Genomic DNA, 20463 nt, shown 5'->3' on the forward strand with positions numbered 1-20463 from the left:
CACCCCAAACCTGGGTCTGGGAAAGGGGAAAGGCATCACTTCCCCTTGTCCTCAGCCACAGTATGGCCACTGGCCCTCTCTGGGCGCCGTAGCCGCGGCCCTAGGCACCCTGGGGCAGGCCCTCCAGCCTCCCTGCCCTCCCAGCTGTACCTCTGCAGCCCCCACAGATCTTCTCTCATCAGCCTGACCCCCTAGCAGTGTCCTGCCTGGTTTCTCCCTCCTCCGCTCCCAAGAGCCATTCCAGACCAGCCCGTGAGTGTCCTCGAGGACCTGGTGGTCAGAACCCTCTCTCCTCTTCTTCACAGCCGAAACCCAAGCGGGTGGGAGCTGGTTTTCCCAAAGGCTCCTGCCCATTCCAGACGGCCACTGAGCTGATGGAGAAGATGCGGGCCGAGAAGCAAGCCCCCCAGCCTGTGCTGGGAGGTGAGCGGGAGCTCCCCAGCCAGCCCTGCAGCCTCCAGAGTGAGGACTGCAGTGAGTGCCTCCCGAGGCCCAGAGGAGAGGCCCCTGGAAGCAGTGCTCATTGTGGGGGGTCCTCCCCTGAGAAGAAGGCGACAAGTCCCTCTAAGGGCGGTCCCCTTGCCAAGGCCCGGGCCAGCAAGAAACAGCAGCTCCTAGCCGCAGCAGCCCTCAAAGATTCTCAGAACATCGCCCGCTTCTGCCAAAGGGCCAAGAGCCCGTCTCCCCTCACCTCAGCACCAGGGACAGGAGGTGCCAGCCTTTCCCATGAGGGAATGCGGGGACCCCCAGCAGTCCCAGAGAAGTGTGCAGGGGAAGATGGAGCCCTGGGGTGTTTGGCTGCATCCCCCCAGACCAAGGAGTGCACCAGTGAGAGGTCAAGGTAAGGGCTCTGATAGTTCTGAAATTCTTTGGAATCTCTTTTGCTAACTGGATCTCTGAAGCCCTGGCCAGGGTGTGCTCTGCTGGGCCAGCTGAGCTGAGGGTGCCGCTGGTGCCTGGAGCCTTTGACGCCTGCTCTCCTCCCTGGCCAGGGCCTGCCCACCCAGAAACCAGGGGTCCCCTGAAGGCCAGCCCACCCCCACAAAGGAGACACGCACGGGCAAGCGGCCCAGAACCCAGCAGGTACTGACAGGGATGAGGCCACAGGGGAGGAGGCCTGTAGACTAGGCTGGTGTCTGCTCTGTTCTCCCGATTAGGCATTTGGGGAAAATTCCCTCTTTTTATATCCCAGAGTTAGATGGGCTGGGCTGGAGGGAGCCAGCGGATGCTGAGGCCCAGTCTTCCAGAAGGAGGGGAGGGGCTGTGACAGGGAGCCCGAGAGTGATGCCCCATTTGGGTCCTGCACAGGAGAGCCCAGAGAACCAGGCTCAGAAGAGGCCTTGCCTCTCAGCCAACGCCTCCATCTTAGCTGAAGCCGAGGACGGCATCTTGGCCAGCAGTCAGAACACCTTGAACCCTACAGCCCAAGGCTCCTGTCCTCTCCCAGTCCCTGGCATCTCCCTCAAGGAGGCTGCAAATGTTGTGGTCAAATGCTTGACCCCTTTCTACAAGGAGGGCAAGTTTGCATCCAAGGTAGGGTAGGTGGGTGGATTCTGCCCTCTCCTGGGCCTGGGATACCTGGGCGCAGGACAGGTCCTACCTATAGCCAGGACAAAGCGGGGCGGAAGCAGGCTAGGTCCTGAGGCCGGCTGCCTGCTTCCCTGGGTCCGCCTTGCCCTTGGGTCATGGCTATGGGCCACTGGTGGGGGCAGGGCAGGGGTCTGCACCCTTTGCTCCTGTCACCCTCCGCCTCCAGGAATTGTTTAAAGCCTTCGCCCGCCACCTCTCACACTCGCTGACTCAGAAGACTCCTCCCGGAAAGAGCGGTGAGTGCCTGCATCACCAGGCCAGGGAATTTGCGGGGCTCGGTGGTGGGGAGGGGACTGGCCCTCATGTTCCCCTTCTCAAATCTGTAGTAAAGGAAGAGGCCCAGCATTTCATCAAGCAGTTTTTCCATGGCCGGGCCCGGTGCGAGAGTGAAGCTGATTGGCACGGCCTGTGTGACCCACAGAGATGACCGGCTGCTGCCCACTAGGGCCAGAGTGCTCCCCCGGCCTCAACCGGGGGCCAACCTGGGCCTCGCTCAGGAATGGGAAGGTGGAAAGCCTGCAGCCATCAGGAGCATCCTCTTTGCTCAGGGTTCCTCCCCCCTCCAACCATGCTTGCTTTGGAGATGGCCCCAGACGCCTCCTAAATCAAGGTCGGAGGCCAGAGGCCAGCCACCTTTCTGCTTGCAAAATCTGAGGTCTTCTTCCGCCTAGCCTCCCTTCCTCTCTTGGCTGGGTTTTCTGAGCCAGATCCCCAGGTTAGGAGGTAGTGGGGCGGTGTGGCTGCTGCCAGGGGAACAGGAGGAAGGCGTGGTCCCTCCACCTCTTATTCTTAACGAGTTGTAAGCCAGGGTGAAGCCCACCCGTCCGAGGCGTTGGCCCCTTCAGGTCCTGGGCCACTCCCCCCTTCCCTCGCGAGGCCAGCTTCCAGGCTGGCCCTGGGTGCAGAGCGCAGGAGAAGGGCAGCCTCCGCACCCTGCGCTCTGCTCAGTTCCCGGTCGGGCAGGCCGGGCCGGACTGAGGCGTACCTGAGAAATAAAAGTCCTGTTGGTTTTGACGCCCCTCCCCTGCCAAACACAAACACAGCCTTTTTCTCTTGGGAGTTTTATTTCCTCAGCATTTGCTTCTCCCCGGCCTGGGATCGTTCTGGTGTTGAGCCAGGGCCTGGCGCCATACGGGCATCTCCCCCAGGGTAGGCAGCATGAGCTGCCCAAGCGAGTTCCTGCAGCCCCCCCACTCCGCGAACCCCCAGGGGGGAGTCTTGCTACTCTCTTTCCCAGTTGATGTCCCCATAGTAGCTCCTGCCTCGTGGCCTCCACGTGGGCCAGGAGCTCCGTGCTGCTGCGGGAGGTTCCAGAACAGCCGGGGGTGGGGGGTGGAGTCCAAACCAAACTGGCCTGACGGCACCCAAGGGAGGCCTTCCCAGTCAGACTTGGATGTGGGAGGGGCCCCTTCCTCGTCCCCTCCCTCTCCCCACCTTCTTGGGTGAGGCCAGCCGTTCGTTGGAAGCAGTGCCGCCGTCCTTCAGGAAGGCGATGGTGTGCTTCAGCTCCTGGGCCTGCCGGGGCACAGGCGCATGAGGACAGGGCTCCCCGCTCCGCACCCCCACCCCACGCCAGGCCTGGGTCACGCGTGCGCTGCCTTCCCAGGATGTCGCCGGAGGCCCCGGCCGCTCACCTTCATCAGCTCAAACCAGATGGTCTGGGGGTTGTCGGCAGAGCCGTAGTTGAGTTCCAGGCCAGGGGGCCCATCGCCCTCCAGGGGGCTCAGCAGGTGGAGTCTCTGCAGGTCCTTCAGGGCGATGGAGCAGTACAGTTTCTGGGGGCAGTAGAGACAGCAGAGCTTGGACCCTCTCGGGGGAGGGGTCACCGTGGATGGTGGGAGAGTGGCGCAAGGTGCTCAGGCCAGCACCGGGGCGGGAGCCTGGCCCACCTGGGAGCTGGGGTCCATGAGGATGAGGTGCTGGCGGTTGAGTCCCAGGAGGCTGGGTCCGGGCAGGGCCAGTTGACTGACCCGCAACACCACGTAGACGGTGTAGCCAAAGAAGGGCAGCTGGCTCACAGCCTCTGGGAAGGGAGGGGCCGGGATAGCAGTTCTGGTCACCGTGGCCCTGGGACCTGCCCGACGGCCTCCAGGTTGGATGAGCGGGGCAGGGCAGGTAGAGAAGCTGCCCTGCACCTTCACCCCTTCCCTTCACGGTCTCCTGCTCCGGCCCTCGCAACCCCCAGGGCCCCAGACCCACCAATGAAGCCGATCTGTGCTTCTTGGGAGCTGCATGCTTGCATCCACCTCAGCTCCTGTTCCATCAGGTTCTTTATGGTTGACATGCTCACTTGCCGTTGCAGCGGCTTTGGCAAGTAAGCCAACAGGCCTTGCCTACGACACAGACTGGTCAGTCGAGGCTGGGTATACAGCAGGTGCTAAATAAACGAGCAAGGCTACTACAGGCAGGTGAGGCTGGGAACCCGGTCTTAGGAATGACGTATGGGCCCTGCCCTTGAGGAGCTTGGGATGGGGAAGTCAGGTGTACACAGCCTCCACTACTCCAGGCCCATCACGTTGAGGCCAGGAAGGGTACAGGTTGAGCGGCCTTGACCTTGGAGGATTGGGTGGGGGGCCGAAGGAGAGGCCCTTGGGTGCATGCTGAGGTGGGCCTCAGCACCAGCAGGGGCAAGGGGTGACGGGAGGTGTGGGGCCACCCTCACACTCACTCTGACAGCCGGTCCTCTTGGGTCTGGCTGCGGTGCTGCAGGGCGGCCAGCCTGGCCAGTTGAGTGTTTGCCTGGGGACTGACCAACAGCTTCCCCTGGAGATAGTCCCGCAGCACCTGAGGAGGGACAGCAGTGAGGGGAGGGGACAGCTGTGCCTCAAAGCCCCCACTTGGTGGTGGCTCCTGGGGCTCGAGCTCGGTCCTGTCACCATCTCTTCTTCGGGGGAGGGAGGCTTGGAGGTCCCTCACCCCGGCAGGGGCTCGCTTGCAAGTTGCTGCCCGGGGCTGGGTGGGGGGCAGGGGGTGGGGGGCCCGGGGCCAGGGGTGGCAGCTGACCTGCTTGTAGTGGCTGGTGATGTAGGTGGGGTGATCGAAGTGCAGCTGGGTCTCCCAGCTGAGCCGCCAGCTGTGTAGGCTCACGTCCTGATCCAACACGCTGTTGAGGTACTCGTGGGGCCACAGGGGCCTCACCAGCTCGCCTGAGTGGGGAACCCAGGTCCACAGCTTGCCCTGCCGTCCAGAGTCAACCCTGCCCCCGCAGGCCTGCCAGCCCCAGCGTGGGAACCCGCCTCACTCACGGGCACACAGCTGGCAGGTAAGCCACCTCCTGGAATCCAGCCTGCCCCGCCCCCCCCCCCCCCCCCCCCCCCCCCCCATTTCTCCCCAGGCAAGGGGCTCACCTTCCTTTTTGATGAGGAAGAGGGCGAATTCCTGCATTTCCTGGGGGTCAGTGATGCCCATCTGCCGGCACAGCTCCTCCAGCACTTCTGCTGCCACCTGGGCACAGAGACAGGGCCGTGGTGGGGGAGGGGACTTGGGGGGGCAGTCCCGATGCCACAGCTTTCCCATCCCCTCCAGCCCTTCTTCCTCAGCAGCCCCATGCTCACCGTGAAAGTCTGGATACTGGTTTTGTAATCCAGACCCCCTGGCAAGTGAATGAGAAGCGGGCGGACTGCTTGCCCTTTCTGCCAAGACAGATTGCAGGGTCAGTCTTCCAGTGGCCAGAGGCCCCAACTTCTTGTCCCCCACCAGGGAGTCCCAAAATGCCCAGCCACCTGTACCCCCTTCCCCTCCCCCCGCCAGTACCAGGAAAGCCTGAATTTCACCCGGAGAGGGCAGCCGCTGGCGCCCCCCATATTTGACCGTGTGCTGGAGGTGCTCCTGGCTTTTCTGGGCCAGTTCTGCAGAGGGGAAGCAGGCTGGGGTCACAGGCATCTCCAAACCCCTCGCCAAGCTGTTGAGACCCCAGGCTGGAAGTCCCTCCCATAGGCACCTTGGCTTGGGCCTGACTCCTGCAGAAACTTGGTCACATAGGGCATCAGCGTGGTTGACGGGGGGAAGAAGCCTGCGAGGAGGCTGAGGAAGCTCCAGCCACGAGCACAGTGTTCCCTGCAGGGCAGAGAGCCTGGGCTTCAGGCTGGCCAGATCCCGGCCTCAGCACCGGGCTGTCCTCCCTGCTCCCCCCGGCTCAGCAAACTCACCGCTGAGGGTGTCCTGTGACCTGTTTGATGACTTGGCAGTAAATCTCATCCCTGAGGTTCTCCTCCCGACACAGCTGTGGGGGCAGGGTGGCATGGGGTCTAAAGTCAGGGAGAAATCCTGCTAACGGCCACGGGCAGGCGGCCAGCTCTTGGTCTTTGTCACAGCTTGTGCCCGAGTGGTCACTTTCTAAATCACTGTTTTCATCTGCTTATGGGCTATGCTCGGCCCTGTCTTCTCTGCTGGCTCCCCTTATCCTTGACCTCTAGGGAACACCGTGCCCTCGGGCCTCTGTCTACGTGCCCTGATGATCTCAGCTCCTCCCACCTGCTGTCTGCTGGTGCCTGCCTCCAGCCTAAACTTCTCCCTTGAACCCAGGCCCCCTGCTTGGAAGAGTGGACCCCAGATTTCACCTGCCCAAAACATTCCTGCACCAGCCCAGACCTGCTCCTCCCTCGGGCCTTCCTATTGAAGATGGTCACTGCTCTGCCCAGGGCCTCGGTGACACCCTTGGCCCCTCTCTGTCACACCCCCCATATAATTCATAGCAAACTCTGTTGCTCTGAGCCTTTTCCCCTCTGCTGCTACCTGTGGGCTCGGCCAGCAGCACCGCCCTCACCTGGTGATCGTGGCCATAACCTCCTCTGGCCCTTACACCCCCCTGGGAGGGGTGGCAAACAGCCAGAGCCATCTCAAAGTGTAAGCCAGTCCCTCTGCAACCTCCTCGAGTGCCCCTCCTCTTGAGAAATCAGAGTGCCAGTAGTAGCCTACGATGGCCTGCCATGACCTGGACCTGCCACCCCTCCCAGGCCTTATCCTCCACCCTGACCTGGCTCGCTGGGCTCCAGCCATGCTGGCTTTGCTGGTGCTAGAGACTCGCCCTGATCAGGACCGTCACCCCTGCCCCTCTCTCCGCCTGCAGGTGTTGCCCGGATGCACACGTGCCTCTCTCCCCGGCTTCCCTCAGATCGCTGCTCCGGTGTCACCTTGTCACCAAGCCTCTGCATTGTAGCATCCCTTTCCCTTCTGTGTCATTCCCCACAGCACTTTGAACTCTTGGATACATTGTGTCATGGTTTTGCGACTGTCCTCTCTCACCAGATTGTAAGCTCTGCGAGGACCTGGCCTGCTTGGTTCACAGCCATGCCCCCAGCATGTAATGGGGACTCAGTAAATTTTGGATCATTTGAAAGACTAGTGGCCAAGGGAAAGGGGAACTCACTCAGGCCCGGGCATGAAGACCGGAACAGACCCTCGGGCACACGGTACCCGCCCCCCACCCCCTACCAGCTTTCAGCACACAAGCTTTTGCTTACACTCAGCAGCTCGTAAAGGAGCTCCGACTCATTCTTGCCCCGGGGCTTGGGCTGGTCCTGCATGAACTGCATCAGAACTGCAGGCAGGAGGAGAAGCTGGTGAGCTGGGTGGGGGGCCTGGCCCTGGCTCCTGTCACCAGACAGGGCTTTCCCCATCGTCTCCTGCCTTGCTCTCGAAAATGCACGGGAGCCAGGCAGAGCAGAGCAATCTCCACATCAGCGATGAGGAGACAGGGCTCTGAGAGAGAGGGGTGCCGTGGGCACCTGTGGCTGCATACGGCCCAGAGCCAGCTGGACATACTGCAGCCTGTCTGTCCAGACCATACACGACCCACCACTCCTTGGGTGTGCGTAGAAGGAGGTGAGGGCTCTGAGGTACAGTAACCACCAGTGAGCTTCCCTGAGTTGACAAACTCGAGGAGGGAAGGAGACCTGGCACCTAGGTCCAAGGCACCACGGATATGGGGACACAGGATGCTGTGGCCACTCACCCTGGAAGCTTTCCACAGCCTGCCTGTTGGCATCCTCATCACTGAGGCTGATGAGCGATTCTTGTATGGGAGCCTGCGGCCGAAGAGACTGGGTTGGGGGTCTGTGGGGGCCAGAGGGCAGATCCGCTGGCCCGACTCCTCCCCACCTGTCCCCCTCACCTTGGTGTACTGCACCAGGCTGGCCATGGCCTTCTTAGCATCTCCGTGTGTCTGGTGCAGCCTGAGGGGGCAGAGGGGAGGACAGCCCTGCTTGCTTGCCCCCCCTCCCCCCCATCGCAGGCTGTGTAGGGTGAGTGCTAAAAGCACGGGCCTGGTGGCTCTGAGCAGGAAGGCCTACTTCAGGGAGACTGAGGATGGGCAAGCAGAAGGGTGGGCCCGGGGCACTCACAAGGTCTGAGGCTTACGGAAGTGGTTCAGGGCAAATTCCTGCATGGTGTAGTTGTGGGATTCCGTGGACAGAGAGAGGCAGGCCGCAGAGTGGGTCGAGCTGGTGGCCTCAGAGTTGTCACTGTGTGTCCGGCTCCGGGGGTGGGCATGGCGCTGGGAACACAGGACGTCTCATGCCACCCGAGTGCCCACGGGCCTGTCCAGAGGCCATGCCCAGCCCCCACCCAGCCCAACCCAGGGAGAGCAGCTGGAGGGAGCACACCACCAGGAGGGTCAAGAGGTGTTTACTGAGCATCTTCTAGGGGACCACTTCAACACTGCGAGGGAACACAAAGGCCATACGGCCCAGGCCCTGCCCGCAAGGAGCTCACAGCCTTGCTGAGGAGACCAGGCAAGAAATTGGGAGAGGGCAGAGGGGCAGCATCAGACCAAGCACCACCCGCCAGGCGGCAGGTGGACCTGGCCACTCAGGGGCAATCAAGCCCTTTGCTTCCTCGCCTCCTAGTTAGGCCTCGCCTTCCCCCGCCCCCTCCCCCCAATCTTCCTCACCTCCGTGGCCCTCTCCCACCGAGCCAGCCCTGGCTCTCCGTGCTGCAGCTGACTCATGTGCCGGCCACTCTTCTCTGGCGAAAAGGAAAAGTCTGGAGCAGCAGCTGGCTGAACCATGTTGGTGGGAAAGAGTCCAGAACGGCCCCCGGTGGAGCCGAACTGCCAACCTGGAAGGCACCCAAGCATGGTGGCTCGCCCGCCTGGCCCCTCTGCCCCTCAGAGGCTCTGCCATGGGCTGCCCTCCCTGTGCCAGCCACCCTGCTTGCCCCCCAAGGATACCGGGCTCCAGAGCGGCCACTGGCAGCAGCTTGATGAGGTCCCCACGGTGGAAGCTGAGGAGGCTGTGGTCATCGGTGATGTAGCTTCGCAGGGCGATGACATAGCCAGAGTCCTGCAGGCAAGAGGGCGGGCAGGTAAGGGAGCCAGGCTGCCTGTAGCCCCGGTCCTGCCCGCCTCACCAGCTCCCCCTGTTGGCCTCGCCCGCCACCCGGCACTCCAGAGTTCCCAGGACCCCTGGTGGCTTGAGGGAGCTCGACTGACCAGCCCCTGCCCCCACCCAGCCCCCTGCCCAGCTTGCGCTTGCCTTCTTGAGCTCACTCAGGAACAGCTCAATCGTGGCCTTGATGGCACCTGCCCGGGCCGTGTGCAACACCAGCTGCTCAGCCTTTAGTGACAGCTCCAGAGTGGAGCTGCCCAGGCACTCCACGCCCAGCACCTCAGCAAAGCTGTGCACAGGTGGAGGCATGAGCTGGGAGCCCTCTCACCCCTGGGGCCATCCACAGCCCAGCCCCCAGCCCAGGTTCACCTGTATGAGCAGAGAGTCTTCAGCTGGTTGAGGTGGACGCTGGGGCCTTGGGTCACCTTGAGCAGCCTCAGCCCCCGGTGGGACACGCCCAGCAGCTGCACGTCATTGCTACTTTCACCCTGCCCGGAAGGAAGGTGACAGGCTCCCGGTTCCCCACCGCCATCCAAGATGCCCCGGGGGGTCCTTCCATTGTGCCCACCCCACCCCCAGCTCTCATCCCTGCCACAAAGGCCCACGCAGGCCACGCTAGGAGCCAGATTGTGGTACTGCCATCCCCAGCCCTACATTCAGCCTCACTGACCGAGACAGGGAAGATTCGGGAGAAATAATTGGCCCAGTTGTCCCGAGCGGCCACCACGATACGCTTCTTGACATTGTCCTCGGTGGTACTGAGCGAATCTAGGCCCACCTCCAGGTCTCCTGTGGGCAGGAACGGCCCAAGACTGTCCTCAGGCTCCTTCACAGGGGGACCCCAGAGTTTGCTCCCCCCCCCCCCCCTCCAGCTCTTCAGCTCCCCAACTCCAGGGTCCCTGGACCCTACCCAGTAGCTCTCTCATTTTGTGCCGCTCATCCTGGGAGATCCGGATGCAGGACTCGGCAAAGGTGTCCCTCAGGATCTGGGGGGCAGAGCCAAGTGGTCACCACCAGATCCCAAAGCCAGAGCTCACCGTGGAAGCAGCCACGTGCGGAGGAAAAGCTAAAGAGCCCCGTGGGCATGGGTGGAGCAGGGAGGGACGTGGGGCTTCTGAGCCCAGGGCCGCCTCCGCCTGGAGCTCCCACTCGCCTCCCCACGGCCACCTGCATGAGCGGGCTGCTGTTCCTCAGTCACCGAGACAAATTCCCCCTGAAGGAACAGAACCTGGGGGAGGCGGGGAGGCTGCTCTGGAATTTGGGGGAAGAGCTAGGGTCCTGGGAGCACTCAGCGGTGGCAAAGAAGCATCGGGGAGCGTCTGCCGGGTGCCGGAGCCCATGTTGGGGACTATATACGCTTGATTTTGCATCCTCCTTACAGGCCAGTAGTGGTCCTTACTCTTAGGGATGTTAAATAAAGGCAGGGCTCGAAACACAGCACCTGCCCCATCAGTACTGCTGCTCTCCTGCCTCTTGCACTGACGGTAACCTGGCCCAGACGCAGGAGCAGTCTGTCTGTCCATGTTGCAGGTGGCCCGGGCCCTCACCTGCTCACAGAGGAGCCGGAGGCAGTAGGGATGGCTGAAGTTTTCCCGGGGGTAGAACACCTGTCGGAGAGCACGGGGATGGAAAAGAGTTGGCAACGGTGCCCCTCTTTGGCCCCCCACTTCCTCTCAGACCCAGAAGGAAAACCAGGCCTGAGGAGGTGGGTTGTGGGGAGGCAGCCCCAGTGTTCGTGTGTGGGGAGACGCTGGGCCCCCGCCCACCACCTGCCACCCCTCCGCAGCGGCCAACCCCCCACCCCCCGCGCCCACCTCCTTGCGTAGGAACAGCCTCCAGGGCGCACCGACGTAGGAGAAACACACGCTGCCGGAGGGCACGAGCAGCTGGGTGGAGACCCCCTGGTCCCCCATGGGCTCCATCAAGCCTGGCAGAGGGAAGGGCCAGAGAGCTTCAGGCGAGGAGCTGCCAGAGCCCGAATGGCAGGGATGTGGGGACAGAAGACCCTCACCTCCCTGGGGCCCTGCGAGGGCTCTGCCCACTCGACCTCTGCTGCCTCCGTCCTGCCCATGTCCCATTTCCTGCCTCCGTCTCCAGCCCTCCTCTTCCCTGCTGTCCTTCACCAGGTCAGCAGGGCCACTAAATTCCTGATGGAGCTGCCAGGTTTGTACTGAGGACACCACCCTGTGACAGTCCCTCAGGGCCACATGGGCCCCAGGAGTGCCCGGGCCCCGCCCTGGACGGGAATGAGGAAGCTGGGGCTCCAAAGTCCCGAAGCCTGAGCACCCCGAGCAGCCGACCTCAGCCATGAGTGCTGACAGGCCGCTGGGAACCCAGCCGTCTCAACGAAGCCCACCACCGAGGGACAAGAGGTTCCTCACCACGGGGCTCTGCTGAAAGGGTCCCTGGTTCCCCAGGCAGTGGGGGCGGTGGAGGAGGTGGGGGTGCATGGGCAGTGGGCGGAGTCTGGCCAAACAGACCCTGGTCCTCCTTGATGGAGTCGGAGGGCCCAAGCTGTGTTGGGACCTTGGGTCGAGGGGCCACAGGTGGCGGGGGGCCCTTCTTTGGGCTGGGGGACAGCACCTGGAGAAGGCACAGAGAATTTGCACAGCTGGCTCTAGGGGTGAGGCTAAATTTACCCCAGAGAGCCTTGGACTCCCAAGGTGAGAAGCCATGCCCTGGACAGGATAGGACCTCACCGATGTGGATGTGTGGGCACCACTGATCCCCAACTTAGCCAGAGCCTCATCCTTGGGATTGTTTTTCTTCATGAAAGACGTTGGGGGCCTCCTGAGAGAAGGAAGAGGTCACGAGTCCACAGGGTGACTCCCTGGGGAGTGGCCAGCCCTGGTCACCCCCGGGACCCACCTGGATGGCTGCACTGGCACAGGAACAGGGCCCGGGCGGCTCTGGTACATGCGGATGATGTTGCGGATCTCCCTGCTGGGCTCTGCCCGCCGTCGGGGCGCGGGGTCCGAGCTGCGGACCAGGTCTCTGTCCTGCGCGGGCTCCGGATCACCACCAGGCCCCGCCTCCTGGGCCGGCTCAGCCTCAGCCTCTCGTGCGGCTTTGGCCCCGCCTCGTGCCAGTGGCTTCTTCACTATGGGGGGAGGAGGAGGGGATGGCACTGGCCAGGAGGAGAAGGAACAGGTGAGACCCTGTGCACACCCACAGGGCGGGCCCTGCCCACCCCTCGTGTTCCCCACCACCTGCTCTGGGCTCTTCCTCGTCCTGTTCCTCGTCCTGCTCCTCCTCCTGGGGGATCTGTATCTTGGCCGGCGGCTTCACTGTCTTCACCTTGATCTGCTGCTGCCCTGAAAGCGCCCCAGGTGGCCCTATTACTCTCCACCTGGCCAGCCCATCAGCCTCCTGGACAGGCTACATTGACGCAGGGGAGCAGAATGTGCCCCACACGCCCTGGACAGGCTGGGGCGGACGGGTCTGTGCACAGGCCTGCCACCTCGAGCGCCCTCACCCAGTTTCTGGAAAAAGTCCTGTTTCTGCTGGAAGCTCTTGGGCCTCCGGGGCTTGTCTCGGGGCTCCTGGGAGATCTCCTGTGGGCGGGAAGGGGGAGTGAAGGAGCAGCCTGGCCAGCCAAGTCGCCACTCTCCCAGCACCTGCACCCCCACCCCATCTCTGGGGCCAGGGCCCCGGGCATCTTCTCATCTTCCTGCTCCCGTGGGGTCTCCCGGCCAGTCCTGGAGCCCGCTGTCTCCACCCCAGGCCGTGCCACCTGCCTGGCCTCAGCTCTTCACCCTCAGGCGAGCACCCACCGATTCCAGCTCCTGCTCCGGCTCCTCCCGTGGAACCAGGGGCTTCTTGGGCTTGGGGGTGACGGCTGGGGGTGAGGTCGGGGCAGCAGCTCCACGGGTCTGGGCCTCTGCCTGACGCTGACGCTGATGCGTCTGCTGCTCCAGCGACAGGGTCATGGCCTGGGTGGTCATCTGCTGGGCCTGAAGAGGGAGGGGGCAGTGGGCCCGGTGAGAGCCGCTCTGGCTCTGCCCCGCGGACCTGTCCCCACGAGGCAACCTGCGGGCCCTGCCCACCCTCACCAGGATCAGCGCCTGCTGGTTGATGAAGTTCTGCTGCTGGGCCGCCAGCTGCCTCGGGTCCACACTGGGAAGCAGGGGCTGCGGCTGCGGCTGCTGCGGCACCACCATGGCTGCAAGTGGCATACAAGTGCCAAGCTTGCTCACGGCCCTCCGCCCACCGTCCCCTCCGGGACCCTGGTCGGACCTCCCTTCCTCCGGCTCCTACCCGAGAAGGGACCCGGGATTCCACCTTACCTGGCATGGCAGGGACTGCGCCCACCGCCGGCATCATGGGCATGGCTGCAGGCATCATGGCCGGCTGGTATCCGGGCATCTGCATCATCCCTGGATAAACTGAGGGCACAGGGCCTTCCCAGGTCGATTCCTATCTAGGCCCAACGACCACCTCCCTCCAGCCCCAGACAACAAGAAGAGCGGGGGCCACGGGTGCTTCCTGCGGGGTCCCAGGCCATGCTTGCCTGGGGAGACCCCGGATAGGTGCTCAGCCCTGCACTCACCCATGGGGTAGCTGCCTTGTTGCATGGGCCCAATGGCGCCCCCTCCCTTCATGCGACTGCTCAGAGCCCAGCCTTGCTCCAGATCCTGAAGGGACAAAGGCCATAGGCCGTGGGGTCAGAACTGGAGCCCTGGGAGAGATGGGAGAGGCATCGGAGTGGGGCAGGGGCGGGTGGGGGTCGGGTGTGTGTGCAGAACACTCACGCTGCGGCCTGGGGAGAGGACCGGCTCGAAGAGGTGGTCCAGGAAGCCGTCCAGACTCCCTGAGACCTGAGACTCGGCTGTGGGGCCAGAGGCGGGTTAGTGTCACTCTAGGGTATGGGGCTTCCCGCACCCCCATTCCCATCACGTGCCAACCTTACTGTGTCCATTCTTGCCTTACCTGTGTGGCTCCTGCTGGACAGTGTTGGGGGCGGACCCGGAGGTGGATCTGGGGGCAGTGAGGGGGCCTGGATGCCAGGGGCGGGGGGGATGTCCTCAGGTCTGCAGGAGACAGTGGGCCCAGCTAAGGGGGTGCCTCGGATGGGGGTGGTGCCCCGGCTGAGGCAAGGGATAGAAGCCGCTGTGGGGGGTCATCCCCGTGTGGTGGGAGAAGGTTAGGTTGGAGGGGGGCTGGCCCTGTAGCAGGTCCTATGAACCCCAGGGTGTGATGGGGTAGCTACGGGGGGTCACCTATGACAGATCTGAGACAGGAACAGGCTGGGGACAGGGGCGCTGGGTGGCACCTACAAGCCACGGGGGGCAATGGGGTAGCTGCGAGGACTGACGGGGTCCCCCAGGTCCTCAGTCTGGCCAATGAGGTCCAGCACGAAGTCACAGCCAGCCAAATCCTGCCAGGAATCCCTGGAGTGCAGTGACACGGACCAGCCACGGGGGGGCACCTCCAGGCCTCTGGGAAGGACAGAGGCAGTGGTCAGCCAGGAAGACGACCCCCCCGGGAAAGGGCAAGGACCTGAGTGCGGGCCAAGCGGAGGTGGCTGGCGGAACCTGGGTTAGGAACTGGTTTCCTCAGACGGCTCTCCTTCATTTGCACCTCACAGCCTTCTACCTCTACATCGGCTCTGACGTGCTCATTTATTTATGGAGCCCACTTACCCCTCCATGTCCCCACCCCCACCCAGCCTCACTCCCCCGGGGAGCAGGCTCTGGCCCTGGGTTTGCAGGAGGCACCTGGCGGGACACAGGAGGATGGGACAGTGGTCAGCGTTGGCCACACTCCCCACCCCGGGCCCCAGTACCTGCTCTGCAGAATAGACCCAGCGAACTGCTCCCCCGTGGTCCAGGACTCCACCTCGGCTGAGTAGCACTCCTCTGCAGGGACAAGGGGTGGGGGGCCCGCGTGAGCGGCAGCAGGTCCTCCCTGACAGGAAGGGGCTGCTGTCCCCACGGGGCTTCCAGGAGCAGGACAGAAGGGAGATCAGGGTCACAGGAGGTGCCGCTGGAGAGCGGAAGGTGAGCATCACCATTGAACGTAAAGACGTCCAGTGCCATGCGGCCCCGCCGCCGTCCCGCTGTCCACTCGAGCTGGGTGGGCGGGTGGGCGCGTGCCATCCCGGGGGCCAGCCGCGTCTGCTCCAGGGCCCCCAGGAGCTTGTGCTGGCACAGTGCTGCCATGCCTGTGGGGGCCTGGTCGGACACAAACCTGTGGGGACAGCACGCGGCTGCTGTGGGGGTGGGCAGCCCACCGAGCCCGGTCACTGGGCCCCCGCGTGGCAGGCCCCTTACTTGAGCAGCGGCTTCTGCAGGGTGGGCATTGGGGGAAAGGCGCTGAGCAGCATGGCCATGAGGGCCCAGCTGCGCTGGCTCTGCTGCTCGTCCGGGTTGTGCCAGATCTGGGCCACGAGCTGGCTGAAGATCTCGTCCCGCAGCCCTGGTCGGCGCTGCCCCTGTCGCACCAGGTATTCGCCCATGGTCTGCTCCTGCCAGGAGGGCAGGGACCCGTCCCCCAGGAGCCGCAGCAGCTGTAGACACAGAGCGGGGACGAGTGCAGGATGTGCAGACCTCCCTTGTGCTCAGCCAGCACCTAGGAGCCAGGGCCCGTCTCACCCCGTCCCCTCCCCGATGTGCCACTCACCACCTTGTTGATATCCAGGGCATGCTGAGGGTTCTCCCCGACCAGCCGGGTCAGGGGCTTGGTCAGTGGCTGCCCAGGGTGGGGCAGGGATGGCTCCTGCAAGCAAGGAGGGTGACAGTGCCTGAGCAGGTGCTGGTCTGTGCTGACCTGCTGGAGACAGCCCCCAGCAGAGCCCGCAGGAGCGAGCGCCCTCAGGGCGGAGGGGGCCCGCAGGAAAACCACCTGCAACGTGCATCTTAATTGTTCTTTCTGGTTAGAAAATTGACACCCATGCATGCAGGAAACTCAGAAAACGTGGAAAAGGATAAAGAATAAAAAAACACCATTAATATTTCACTGCCCGTCGTGACCACAGCTGACATTTTAGTCTGTCTTACTTTCTATGCATAGATAACACACATCACCCTCCCACACCTGTTATCACTGTCAACAAGATTGGGATCATACTCCGTGTGCAGTTTCGAATCCTGTTTCGTATCCAACACTGCAGCCCAGACGTTTGCCTCGTCATTACACACGCTTTAACCAGAGGACCTCAACGGGAGCGGCGGCGGCGGGGGGGGGGGGGGGGGATGCCACAGGGGTAACAAAGGTGAGGCATCATGGATCTAAGTGACACTAGAGGGCTAGGCGTTTAGGTTCAACGGATAGTCTCCTAGAAGTGCAGCCACACCCATCACTCCCATGACAGGAGAGGTTGGGTGCGTTGCAGGGGAGAAGGAAGAAGAGACACAGCCCCTGCCTGGCAGGGCTAACATCTGGGGAGCCGTGGGGGTCAGCCGGGAAGAGCCGAGGCCTGGGGACCCACCTGAAAGCTAATGGATATGAAGCTGGAGAACGGAAACTGGTCAATGTCGGGGGGGAGGGTCAGCTTGGGCCGGACAGGCACTTCCGGGGGCATCGACTCCGTGATGCTATCAGCCAAAACATGTTGACGGCCTGGGGACAGCACGGGAAGCGTCGAAATACCAGGTCAGGCACCGGGCTGTGGCACCGCCTCCCCCACTCACCATCAGCCCCCAGCCCCCGGGGCAGAGGGAGCTCAGGGGAGCCAAACGCATCACAGGGAGGGACCGTGGGGTCAGAGCCACCACACTGCAGACAGACCGGGTGGGGAGAGGGGTCACGGCAAGAGTGACACTAATCAAAACTCACCTTCTGCCGCCTTCAGCATGACGGCCAGCTCAGCCGGGATCTCCAAGCGTCCCAGCTCCTGGCACAGAGGAGCAATTGACAAAGTGCTAAGGGAGGGGCTACGGGGACCCAGCATCCCTCCTCACCCCCAGGACTATAAACGTCTCCAAAGACCGAGGGTTCTGATCCTCGACACAAATAAGACCCCAGGAGCCCACGGAGGGAAAATAGGGCAGCCCAGGGCTCTTCTTAGGGGGTGCGTAGGATGCCCCTGAGAGGTAGGAGCCACGGTGGCTCAGCTGGGACCCCACACTCTCCCTTGAGCCACACCAGGTTCAGTGGGTTCATAACCCAGTGGACACCCTCAAGCTTCCAGTCCACCTACCATGCCTGGCGCTTTCTCGGAGGTCCTCCTGCTGTGCCAACCACGCCAACGCCCAAGCTGCTCGGGGAGACGCAGGAGATGCTGGGGTCCCGGGGAGGAGCCTCCTCAAACCTCCCGGCAGCTCCTCCCTACCTCGGCAGTTCAGCTGCCCCCGCCAGCCCCCAGCAGAGAAACAAGCACAGACCCCAAGGGGCGGCCACCTGCCACCAGCCCTCCAGGGCCCTCACCAGCCTTAGTGCTGTGGGCGTCGCTGCCCGTCTGCCAGGGCACTGAGGAGAGGGCAGGAAGGAATGATCCCAGGGGACAAAGTCCATCCAGGGAGGGGCCCCAGGGGAGCAGTATGTGCACACTGACCTTTGAGCTTTTTTATGGCCCTCACATTGGAATCATCAGGCAAAAGAGGGGAGCTGGCAGGCCCTAAGGAAGGCCTGGAGGGGATAGGAAGGCACCCCAGACGGACAGGGGAGAGTCAGACTCTGGAGGACGGGCAGGGATAAAGGAAGCGACCTCCAGGAGGCACCACCGGCCTACAGCAGGCGGCGGGGAATGGGAAGAGCCGGACCAGCAAGGCGGCCTAACTTCTACCCCGAGCTGCCCCACCCCAAAGCTGCACCTGCCGTCTCTGCCACCTCCAGAGCAGGGGACGGGCCACCAGCAGGATGGTGTTCAGCTGTCCCAGAGCCGCCCGCCGCCGGAGGTACCGCTTCCTAGAGGCCGGTGGGGGTGGGGGAGGAGGGCGTGGTGAGGAGTCCAAACTTAGTCCAGTACCTGAATCCCCCAGCCAAGACATGAACGTAAACACTGACCCTGGGCCAGCGGCCCCCCACCCCAGGTGCTTAACAGAAGCAGCAGGGAAGGGACAGGACACTTTGAAAGGACAGGTGCATTGAGCAGGCGTTCAGCGAAGGAGATTAAGGTCTTAGACAGCAGAGCCGACCACTGGGCTCACTTCCCTCCTGTTTAGTCCTCGAGGTCATGAGGAAGTTACTTTCCCTCTCTGTTTTATCCCTACCATCTGCAAAATGAGGATTCGTGTAATACCTGCCCCACCGCAAGATTAACTGAATCAACCGACATGTTGAGAAGAGTCTGACATATTTTTATTTAAGAACTTCTAAAAACGAAAAAAAAAAAAATACTATCACTGGAAATCCAATAAGACATCACAGAAGAGATTGTGTCTTTGAGAATTTTCCAGATATAAGAAAGACCAGACTCCTCAGTAAAGGAGTCACAAGCAGGATTAACATTAAAAAGTAAAAAAATGTGGGGCGCCTGGGTGGCTCGGTCGGCTAAGCGTCTGACATCGGCTCAGGTTATGATCTCGCGGTTTGTTGAGTTCGAGCCCTGCATCGGGCTCTGTGCCGACTGCTCAGAGCCTGGAGCCTGCTTCGGATTCTGTGCCTCCCTCTCTCTCTCTGCCCCTCCCCTGCTTATGCTCTGTCTCTCTCTGTCTCAAAAATAAATAAAACATTAAAAAAAATCTTTGTAAATAAAAAAATGTACAGTTTTGAGGTGCCCAGCTGGTTCAGTCTGGTAGAGCATCTTGGGGTCATGAGTTTAAGCCCCATGTTGGGGGTAGAGTTTACTTAAAAAAAAAAAAAAAATAGGAGGCACCTGGCTGGCTCAGTCGGTGGAGGGTGTGACTCTTGATCTCAGAGTTGTGAGTTCGAGCCCCATGTTGGGTGTGGAGATTACTTAAAAATAAAATCTTAAGAAATAAATAAAATAAATGTATAGTTTTGGGGCCTCAAAGAACACTATCAAGAAAGTGAAAAGGCAACCCACAGACCAGGCAGGGGAACGTTTGCAAATCACAGATTTGATAAGGGTTTAATATCCAGGATTTATAAAGAACTCCTACAACTCAGCAAGACAAACTGTACAATCAAAAGGCAGACAGAAGACTTGACTAGACATCTCTCCAAGAAGATACACAACTGGCCGAAAAACGAGATGTTCAACCTCGTTCGTCATTAGGGAAATGCAAATCAAAACCACAATGAGATACCGTTTCACGCCCAGTAGGATGGCTCTAATTTAAAAAGTGGAAAATAGGGGCGCGTGGGTGGCTCAGTCAGCTAAGCGTCCGACTTCAGCTCAGGTCATGATCTCGTGGTTCATGGGTTTGAACCCCGCACTGGGCTCTGTGCTGACAGCTCAGAGCCTGGAGCCTGCTTCGGATTCTGTCTCCCTCTCCTCTGCCCCTCCCCTGCTCGTGCTCTCTTTCTCTCTCAAAAATAAATAAATAAACTTTATAAATAAACAGTGTGAAATAAACATCAGCAAAGCTGTAGAGAAACCGTAACCCTGGCTCATGCTGCTGGAACAGGAAACGGGGCAGCCGCCGTGGAAAACAGCCCCTCAAAACACGAAACAGAATTACCACGTGATCCGGCAATTCCACTCCTTTCAATTCCCAAAGAATTGAAAGCAGAGACCTGAACAGATACTCGCACGCTCACGTTCCGAGCAGCCTTCCTCACAGTCGCCAAAAAGTGGAAACAGTCCAAATGACCACTGACGGATGAGCGGATACACAAGGTGTGGTCTGTGCGCACGATAGAACATTATTCGTCCATAAAAAAGAAATGAAGTTTTGTGGCTCAGGCGGTTAAGCAGCTGACTCTTGATATCAGCTCAGGTCGTGATCTCACTGTTGGTGGGTTCAAGGTCCACACTGGGCTCCACACTGACAAGCAGGGAGCATGCTTGGGATTCTCTCTCTCTCCCTCCCTCTCTGCCCCTCCCATGCTCACACACTCTCTCTCTCAAAATAAATACATTAATTTAAAAGAAAAAAAAAAAACGAAATGAGGGGCACCTGGGTGGCTTAGTCGGTTGAGTGTCCAACTTCAGCTCAGGTCATGATCTCACCGACTGTGAGTTCGAGCCCCTCATCAGGCTCTGTGCTGACAGCTCAGAGCCCGGAGCCTGCTTCGGATTCTGCATCTCCCTCTCTCTCTGCCCCTCTCCTGCTCACGCTCTCTCTCTCAAAAATAAAAACTTCTTTAAAGATTTAAAAAACATGAAGTTCTGATACCGGCTACGACATGGATGAACCTTGCAAACATTACAGTTAGCGCAGTGAGCCAGGTGTAAAAGGAAATACTGTATGAGTCAATTTCCATGTAATATCTAGAACAGGCAAGTTGGTAGAGACAGAAAGTAGACTGGTTACTAGGGACTGGGGGAAAGGCAAGCGGGGAATAATTGCATAAGAGATGCAAAGTTTCTGTCGGTGATGAAAACATTTTTGGAAATGGATAGCGCTGATGGGTGCCCTGCCCCGGAAGGCTTCCCTGGTGTCCACGGCACTGCCCTTACTTTGTCTCAGCACTTTCACACCACCTTTGGGGTGCCTGGTGGCTGGTTTACCGTCTGCGCCTGATTCCCCAGTGAGCCTGG

At 61.2% G+C, this 20463-nt stretch overlaps 2 protein-coding genes across 2 annotated transcripts in view; one reads left to right on the top strand and one right to left on the bottom strand.

Moving 5' to 3' along the window:
- RECQL5 (RecQ like helicase 5) overlaps nucleotides 1–2632 on the top strand; it is a 35804-nt gene extending 33172 nt beyond the window's left edge. The window contains exons 16-20 of the mRNA XM_049635722.1: nucleotides 306–841; nucleotides 993–1083; nucleotides 1309–1533; nucleotides 1757–1826; nucleotides 1917–2632. Of these exons, the coding sequence (XP_049491679.1) occupies nucleotides 306–841; nucleotides 993–1083; nucleotides 1309–1533; nucleotides 1757–1826; nucleotides 1917–2017 (1023 nt within the window). The 3' untranslated portion in view covers nucleotides 2018–2632. The remainder of the gene's footprint in view (nucleotides 1–305; nucleotides 842–992; nucleotides 1084–1308; nucleotides 1534–1756; nucleotides 1827–1916) is intronic.
- A 341-nt stretch (nucleotides 2633–2973) lies between these two features.
- MYO15B (myosin XVB) overlaps nucleotides 2974–20463 on the bottom strand; it is a 32088-nt gene continuing 14598 nt past the window's right edge. Inside the window, exons 22-64 of the mRNA XM_049638143.1 lie at nucleotides 17669–17762; nucleotides 17056–17112; nucleotides 16692–16749; nucleotides 16345–16475; nucleotides 15537–15632; nucleotides 15188–15423; nucleotides 14926–15104; nucleotides 14701–14773; nucleotides 14192–14353; nucleotides 13845–13945; nucleotides 13667–13743; nucleotides 13465–13549; nucleotides 13202–13300; nucleotides 12968–13077; nucleotides 12671–12868; nucleotides 12391–12469; nucleotides 12125–12229; nucleotides 11784–12042; nucleotides 11615–11702; nucleotides 11297–11498; nucleotides 10730–10842; nucleotides 10463–10522; nucleotides 9826–9901; nucleotides 9586–9704; nucleotides 9285–9403; nucleotides 9063–9204; nucleotides 8759–8870; nucleotides 8480–8646; nucleotides 7932–8083; nucleotides 7703–7763; nucleotides 7544–7616; nucleotides 7053–7129; nucleotides 5739–5812; nucleotides 5531–5646; nucleotides 5344–5438; nucleotides 5145–5222; nucleotides 4938–5034; nucleotides 4594–4736; nucleotides 4259–4374; nucleotides 3790–3923; nucleotides 3480–3613; nucleotides 3225–3365; nucleotides 2974–3105 (exon numbers count right to left, since the gene is read on the bottom strand). Of these exons, the coding sequence (XP_049494100.1) occupies nucleotides 2974–3105; nucleotides 3225–3365; nucleotides 3480–3613; nucleotides 3790–3923; nucleotides 4259–4374; nucleotides 4594–4736; nucleotides 4938–5034; nucleotides 5145–5222; nucleotides 5344–5438; nucleotides 5531–5646; nucleotides 5739–5812; nucleotides 7053–7129; nucleotides 7544–7616; nucleotides 7703–7763; nucleotides 7932–8083; nucleotides 8480–8646; nucleotides 8759–8870; nucleotides 9063–9204; nucleotides 9285–9403; nucleotides 9586–9704; nucleotides 9826–9901; nucleotides 10463–10522; nucleotides 10730–10842; nucleotides 11297–11498; nucleotides 11615–11702; nucleotides 11784–12042; nucleotides 12125–12229; nucleotides 12391–12469; nucleotides 12671–12868; nucleotides 12968–13077; nucleotides 13202–13300; nucleotides 13465–13549; nucleotides 13667–13743; nucleotides 13845–13945; nucleotides 14192–14353; nucleotides 14701–14773; nucleotides 14926–15104; nucleotides 15188–15423; nucleotides 15537–15632; nucleotides 16345–16475; nucleotides 16692–16749; nucleotides 17056–17112; nucleotides 17669–17762 (5020 nt within the window). The remainder of the gene's footprint in view (nucleotides 3106–3224; nucleotides 3366–3479; nucleotides 3614–3789; nucleotides 3924–4258; nucleotides 4375–4593; nucleotides 4737–4937; nucleotides 5035–5144; nucleotides 5223–5343; nucleotides 5439–5530; nucleotides 5647–5738; nucleotides 5813–7052; nucleotides 7130–7543; nucleotides 7617–7702; nucleotides 7764–7931; nucleotides 8084–8479; nucleotides 8647–8758; nucleotides 8871–9062; nucleotides 9205–9284; nucleotides 9404–9585; nucleotides 9705–9825; nucleotides 9902–10462; nucleotides 10523–10729; nucleotides 10843–11296; nucleotides 11499–11614; nucleotides 11703–11783; nucleotides 12043–12124; nucleotides 12230–12390; nucleotides 12470–12670; nucleotides 12869–12967; nucleotides 13078–13201; nucleotides 13301–13464; nucleotides 13550–13666; nucleotides 13744–13844; nucleotides 13946–14191; nucleotides 14354–14700; nucleotides 14774–14925; nucleotides 15105–15187; nucleotides 15424–15536; nucleotides 15633–16344; nucleotides 16476–16691; nucleotides 16750–17055; nucleotides 17113–17668; nucleotides 17763–20463) is intronic.

The sequence above is a fragment of the Panthera uncia genome, chromosome E1, assembly GCF_023721935.1.
Source record: "Panthera uncia isolate 11264 chromosome E1, Puncia_PCG_1.0, whole genome shotgun sequence".
NCBI lineage: Eukaryota > Metazoa > Chordata > Mammalia > Carnivora > Felidae > Panthera > Panthera uncia.